The sequence below is a fragment of the Dipodomys ordii genome, unplaced genomic scaffold, assembly GCF_000151885.1.
Source record: "Dipodomys ordii isolate 6190 unplaced genomic scaffold, Dord_2.0 Scaffold197, whole genome shotgun sequence".
NCBI classification, from domain to species: Eukaryota; Metazoa; Chordata; class Mammalia; order Rodentia; family Heteromyidae; genus Dipodomys; species Dipodomys ordii.
In genome coordinates, this window is record NW_012267413.1 from 497,155 (window position 1) to 504,642 (window position 7,488).

Sequence of the window (7,488 nt, forward strand, 5' to 3'; positions counted from 1 at the left end):
GAAGTGGTGCTGTGGCTCAAGTGGTAGAGCGCTAGCCTTGAGCTGAAGAGCTGAGGGACAGCGCCCAGGCCCAGAGTTCAGGCCCCACGACCAGACCCCCCCAAAAAAATGGGCAGGCTTTCTGTCCCACCTCACATTCCAATATTGTGTATGATAGTTTGGGTTAGGTCACTATTCAGTACTCATAGGCATATAGCTATACAAATCTCCTCACAGCTGTGTTTGGAGTGTGGCCACAGCCATTTCCTGAACAAGTCTTTGTTCACACACACACACACACACACACACACACACACACACACGCTCACACACACACACAATCTTGATTGTATTAGTGTATATTAATGCATTATGTCCCTTAGACATTTTAATTTTCAATGAGGCAGGAAACCCAAAGGCAGGCAGCACAGTACACAAATGCAGATGCATTGAGCATTTTTGTGGTGGGAATGTGGGGCTGCGGGGAGGACAGAGAGGACTTCCTATTCCTCCCACATCACTTTGTCTCCATCATCAGAAAAGAGCAGTGCGTCCAAGGGGGGAGATCTGGAGCCTCAGGCCACTGTTGGGGGCCCTTTCTCATGTTCACAGTTGACCCCTTGGATGGGGACTCGGAATTACCAAGGAGTGAGGTCTTTAAGTCATTCTCCTTGTGTGTTCTCAATGGGCTGCCAGATGAGGAAGAGGAAGAACACAATGCCTGTCCTCCCAAACTGTGCAGAGTGAAGGAGAAATGATTGGCAGGGACAGAGATTGGCTCAGACTCTCTCTGTCCCTAAGTGGCTCTGGCTGGCCTTGTGTGAGCTGCTCCCACCCTTACAAAGATAGCACTGAGTTTCTACTCCCAAACATCTGCACAGGCCAGGCACCCTTGGAAACTGCCCTTGTCACCCAGGTCTGTGACCCCCCAATAGCCAGAAGGGACCTTAGAGAATTATAGAATCTGGAAAGAAAAATGCAGCGGGCCTACCACCCAGAGCTGATTGTTCAAACTTCTCCTGAGGACTTTATTAGATCTTTCAAATCAAGGAGACAAATAAGTGCTTATTTCCTCAAGAGTGTGGGCTCACCCTGGCCTTGGATCTTCATCCCAGGGGATTGTGGACGCCCAGGGCCTGCATCTCTCATGCTCACTATGCCCGGCCCCTGTAAAAGGCTGGCGATGGTGGTTCTGTGTTGAGGTCGTAGGGCCCATCTTCTGGTCTTTGTACCTCCACGCTGTGGGGGCCACCTTCCACCCAGAATGCTTTCTCTTCCTCCCAGAGGGCGTTCTCTTCTTCCCAGAGGGACTTTTTATCCTCCCACAGGGCCTTCTCCTCCTCCAGGAGGGCTCTTTCCTCTACCCACAAGGCCTTTTCCTCTTCCCACAGGGCCTTGTCCTCCTGAAGAAGCTTCCGGTCTTTCTCCCATAAGGTGTTGTCCTCTTTCCAGAAGGCCTTGTCTTCCTTCCAGAAGGTTCGGTATTTTTTCCAAAAGATTTTCTCTTCTTCCCGAAAAGCTTTTTCCATGTCCCAGAAGGTTTTTTCTTCTTTCCAGAAGGTTTTCTCCTCTTCCCAGAAAGGCCTCTCTTCTTCCCAAAAATCTAACATCTGGCCCCGGAAGGTACGGATCTTGCCTCGGAAATTCCACATCTCTTCTCGGAAGTCTTCTATTTTCTCACGGAACATTTTCATCTCTGCCCGAAAAGCCTTTTCTTCTTGCAGCTTGTGGATTAGTTTCTTCTGACGGACATTTGGAGAGGAGACCACCAGGGACCGGAGGCAAGTAAGTCCCATCCATTTGCCTATCTTAAAGGGGAACATCTTCTTAGCCAGCCAGAGTGGTGAGGTGGTGGTGATGGAGGTCGGGGCTGTTGGTCAAGTACAGGTCAGCTGGTCAAACCCTTGGGGGGGGGCACCAGAGAGAACAGGTCCATGACTGTCAGTCACACACTAAGGGGTAACCCTGGGGACCATACTATTGAATCAAACATTGTTCCATTGATAGTGTAAAGGACAACTTCGATAGAGAAACCGGCTGGGCAGTCATGGCTTTGGCCTGGGGGATACATTCAAGTTTAAGGTCTCCAAGACCAATCTCAGCCAACAAGGATGATGATTCTAAACCAGGGAATCAGAACACAGAAGGGTAACATGACAGCTGAAGATATGGGTCACAAATAGTTTTGCTCCTCTCTCTCTCTTTCTCTCTCCCTCTCTCCCGCTCTCCCTCTTTTTCCCCTTCTCCCTCTCTCTCTCCCTCTCTCCCCCTCTCCCCCTCTTTCTCTCCCTCTCTTTTCTTCTCTCTCCTTCTCTTTCTCCCTCCCTTTCTATCTCAATCTCTCCCTCTCTCTTCCCTCCCTCTCTCTGACAGTCCTGGGGCTTGAACTCAGGGCAAGCACTGTGCCTGAACTTCTTTTTGCTCAAGGCTAGCACTCTACCATTTGAACAACAGCATCCCTTCTGCCTATTTCTCAGTAGTTTACTGGAGATAAGAGTCTTATGGCTTTCCTGCCTGGACTGGCTTCGAACCAGGATCCTCAGATCTCAGCTTCCTGAATAGCTAGGATTGCAGGCGTGAGCCACTGGCACCTGGCTTTGCTATGCTTTTAAATAATAAAGCATCATAACCTCAGAAGGGTTTCATTTTCATATAAGGATTTGGCACTGTCACGTGGGGCTGGCTCATAACAGGGTAATATGAGAATGTCCAGCTACATACCACCTGGGCATTGAATGGTGAGACTCGCTGACTAGAGAAGTCTGTTTTAGAAGAGTCTATTTTGGTCACAGAGGTTCAAAGCAAGAAGGCAAATGAGAATGCCTGACTGCTGATGAGGGTGTGAAACCAGAACAAGGCTCCCACAATGTCAATGCAGAACAGCAGGAAGGTAGTACCAGGAGCTCTTCTGCAGGTGTGAGCCCTGAGGGAGCTCACATACAAGGGTGTATAGGTACAAAAGCATATTCAATGGGAGTTGTCCATAAAAGCTCACCCTGGAAACGACCCGATGTCCATCACAATAGAACAGAACAAAACATAGAGGTCTATGGAGAGTTAGAGAAAACATGGAGGAATTTTACAAGTATAGTGTTGCAAACAGAATCAAGATCAAGGGATTTCTAAGAATGAAGTTCCCAAACAAGGGAACTAACTCTGCAGTTTGGGTGAATATATCTGAGTAATAAAGCTAAGAAAGCAAGCAAGGAAATGAGTCCCACTGTGAGTCAGGTGTGGGGTGGAGCTAGGTAATGGGTGAAGGCTGCCATTCTATAAACACTTGGGAGAGGTTTCTGAGATACTGACTGTGTCCTATGTCTTTGTTTGGGTAGTGAAGTGTGTTTGTTACAAAAATGTGTTCACCACAAAATGAAAGCAAAGAATGGAAGAGAAGAGAAGGGAAGGGAAGGGAAGGGAAGGGAAGGGAAGGGAAGAGAAGGGAAGAGAAGGGAAGGGAAGGGAAGGGAAGAGAAGGGAAGGGGAGGGGAGGGGAGGGAGGAAAAAGGAGGGAAGCGGAGGAAAGGAAAGGGGAGGAGAGGGGAGAGGGAAGACAAGGGGAGGGAAAGAAAATGAAGGAAAGGAAGGAAAAGGAAGGGAAGGGAAAAGAAGAAAAGGAAAGGGAAGGAAAGGGAAGGGAGGAAAGAGAAAGGAAAAGAGAGGGGAGGGAAGTAAAAGGGAATGGAGGACAGGAAAGGAGAGGAGAGAGAAGGAGAAGAGAGGAGGGGGAGGGAAGAAAGGGTGGTAGGACAGGAACAAAATGGAAGGAAGGAAAAAGAGATCTCCACATACTACCATATATCTGAACTCTATAAAAGTTCTCTTAACTACCAAGGTGAGTCAGGGGACATGAAGAAATGGTGAGCATGCTTTGGGAGGCTGGTGACATTCCTATCGCCCCCTCCCCATCACACACAAGCCAGAGATCTGGGATTCATCCTTGATCCTTTCCTTTCCCTCATCAGACTTTTCATGGACCATCAAGTGCTATCAGTTAGGAAAGTTAACATTTCATGACAGCACAAGCTCTTCCTCTACTCATCATCATCTTCCCCTCCACTGTCTTTCTGTGGCCTGCTTCATCCTCACAGATCTCACCCTCCTGCTGCTTAGATCCCTACCCCCGCCAAAATAAATAACCCTTGGGGTTTCTACAATGCCCTCCTTTCTTCATACTCCCAATCTTTCAAAGGATGCATGGCCTGACCCCTGCTGCCTCTCTCCTTTACTTTCCTACCAAGTCTTCCTTCAGCTCTTAAGTTTCAGTCATAATGAGCTACATTCAATTCGCTGGACACAACCCACATTTTCCTGCCTTTACCCGGAAGCAAATAATGTCCTTTATGAGATTTTTTTTAAACCACTTTACCACGTGGCTTTCTGATTCTCCTCTTCCCATCTGAAAACTACTTGGACCCTCACCACCTCCTTAGTTTAATCTGTCTCTAGGTCCTTCCATTGTCACTTGTCCCATTTGAGTAAAATCATGTGTGCCTGGCTTCCTGTATCTCTGCAACCTAGAATTGAATACAAAGCCTTTCTGTAGCTGTGCTAAGAATGTTGGCTAAATTGAATTAAATTTAATTGAAGTTTGAAACTTTTGATTTTCTTAGTGCCATATATTTGTTCTTTCTCTAGAATTCTTAAAATAGACCAAGCATGCAACATGCAGGTCTCTCTCCCCCCACTGGACAGCCAACCCTAAGTTCACTTCCCTCCCTTCCTAGCAAATCCTTCAAGATTCAGATAAGATATGTCACCAGGCAATTTCTCCTGACAGCCACTCACCAAGCTCAGACTCAACCCTGCTTGAATACTGGAAGCACCAAATCTCCCATGCTACATTTTGCCTCTGGGCACAGCACAGATGTTCAAGAACCATCAGCAGAATGAATGGTGATCTCCTGAATTAGAACATTAGAAAATACTTGAACTCCAAAAAAGTTTTTCTTTCCCCTCCAGTTGCCACCAAACCATCTTTGAGAAGGAGATAAAAAGACAAGTACTTTCTGAAATATGTGGGCATGGATCCAGACACAAAGGGAAATATAAAACTGGATATGTACTTATGCCAATATTAAAGTCTGGATGAAACAGACCTAACCTTCACAATCATATTTCAAGGACTTATTTTTAAGGGTAACATTAGGTTTACAATCAATCCTAAGTAACCGAAAGCAAAGAGGTACTTACTGCTTAGCTGTTTCACAAATGAGCAAGAGCTGTAGCTGTCAATGGACAGGCAGCCATTGTCCTGTCAGCCCCCCAGTGATGCGTCCTCATAGCTCACCCAAGTGCTGTTTGCAGTATCCCCTTTGTGCCCTCCCACTTCTGACTCATAAGCGGGCGGTGGGAGTGTGTGTGTGTGTGTGTGTGTGTGTGTGTGTGTGTGTGTACACAAATGAGGCACCGGAGAAGAGGCTTATGAAAAGGAGAAGGCACCTGAAAAGTTCTAAAGACCTTTCCACCTTTCATACTTGGATTTACCAATAGGTGGCCCTGTTGAGGAGTCTGATTGTTACCTCAGATTCCATCTGGATTGTTTCCCAGGGACTGCTGGGAAATCTGCTTTCAGGGTGGGATTTGCATGGGATGAAGTGCTGCTTTTGCTGCTTTCAAGAATCTGTCTTGGCATGTGGAGAACTGACTGTAATGTGTCTTGGTGTGTATCTCTTTTGTGTTTGTCTTCTTCAAAAGTTTGTTGGGATTCTTGGATATGTTTAGAAAACAAAACAAAACAAAAACAAAAATGTCACAAGTTTGGGACCATTAGTCAAATATGTTTTTCTCCTCTTTCTCTCTCCTCCTTTTAGGATGTATACTGTGCGTGCATGTGGCTCATGGTTTCAGAGGTCTCAGGCCAGAGTTGCTTGTCTGCTCAGTTGTCTCTGTGTCTGTGATGAAGCTGAGCCTCACGGCAGAGGGGCTGTGATGGTTGAACATTGCTGCTCTCTTTATGGCAGATGACATGATGTATCCCCAACACATGCTCGAAAGACCCTCTTCCTCCAATAAGGCCCACTTCCACAGGTTTCTACTGCCTCCCAATAATGCCATGAAATATGATACTGCCATGAAATTATGAGTCAATTAGTTGATTCGTCCATTCATTGTCAGAGCCTTTGGGATTCAATTATCTTCCAATGATTGCATCCACCAGCTTAAGAGTATTTTTTCTTTCCTTTTTGTCTTGTTTGTCTGTCTTGAGGGGGTAAGGAGGATACAGAAATGGAAGAACATAGAGTGAATAAATGCAGCAGTGGTACTCACTGTATACTTTGTTGAAAATGAACGATATAATTTGTGGATGGGGAAGGGAAGGAAAAACTGGGAGAGAGTGAGAGAAGAGGTGACACTGTTCAAAAAGAAATGTACTCAATACTTGATGTACTTAACCCTTCTGCATATCACCTTTATAATAACGACAACAAATTTTAATAAAAAGAACAAAAGAGAAAGTAGCATTCTTATTCTTGCCAAATGTCAAAGCAATATCTTCCCATTGTAAAAAATTGCAAAATAGTAATGAGAGAAATAACAAAATAACATAATCTCTATGCTTAGAGCTAACTATATTGTAACTATATTGTATATATATAACATATATATAACTATATATAGTAACTATATTGTGGTATGTTCTTCCAGTATTATGATTAGGCCTGTCTTGTACAATTGGTTTTATGCTATGTGTACTGCTTTTTTTTTGCTTGTTTTTCATGTAATAACAAATGTTAACATGTCCCCATTTCTTTGAATTTGTGTGTGTGTGTGTGTGTGCACATGCATGCGTGCATGCATGCGCACCAGTACTGGGACTTGAACTCAGGGCCTTTATACTCTAACTTGGCTTTTTCGAGCCATCAATACCCAGCATCTTTAAATCTTCTTGAGCACATGAGTTTTTAACAGCAAGGATGAACAATTGCCTATTTGGGGAAACACTGTCCTTAGCCTCTGTATTGGAAGACAAGAGGTCTTTGTGGTCATACCAGCCATAAAGGGGCTCATCCACTGGCAGCAGGCCTCAGGAACACTTTCTTTTGTTCACTGCTATATTCCAAGTGCTCATTTTATAGTGTTTCTGAAATCCAGCCTAAAGAGATCAATACAGCTGGACACTGGTATCTCATACCTGTAATCCTAGCTACTCAGGAGGCTGAGATCTGAGGCTGACTGTTGGAAGGCAGCCTGGGTAGGCAAGTCCCTGTGAGACTCTTATCTCCTATTAACCACTCCAACCAGAAGTGGAGCTGTGGCTCAAAGTGGTAGACCACTATCCTTGAGCAAAAGAGCTAAGGGACAGGGCACAGGCCCTGAGTTCAAGCCCCATGACTAACAACAGCAACAACAAAAGAGATCAATACAGATAGTAGTTAAAGAACACGAACAAATTGGTTGCCAATAAATGCAAATGGTTTGGAAACAATCCAAACCATACTTACAGTTAGAAAAGCACAACTGGAAAATTTGCATCTCTCCCCTCTTCTGTTGGTAAACATCTAAAAGTTT

General features: G+C 45.1%; 1 protein-coding gene across 1 annotated transcript; it reads right to left on the reverse strand.

The window, feature by feature from the left end:
- Nucleotides 1-1,071: 1,071 nt before the first annotated feature.
- On the reverse strand, nt 1,072-5,578 carry Ccdc70 (coiled-coil domain containing 70). The gene is made up of 3 exons (XM_013034831.1): nt 5,499-5,578; nt 4,765-4,880; nt 1,072-1,882 (listed from the first exon to the last, which is right to left on the reverse strand). Exon 3 carries the CDS (start codon nt 1,800-1,802, stop codon nt 1,134-1,136), a length of 669 nt encoding a protein of 222 aa, XP_012890285.1. The 5' UTR covers nt 1,803-1,882; nt 4,765-4,880; nt 5,499-5,578; the 3' UTR covers nt 1,072-1,133.
- Nucleotides 5,579-7,488: the final 1,910 nt, after the last annotated feature.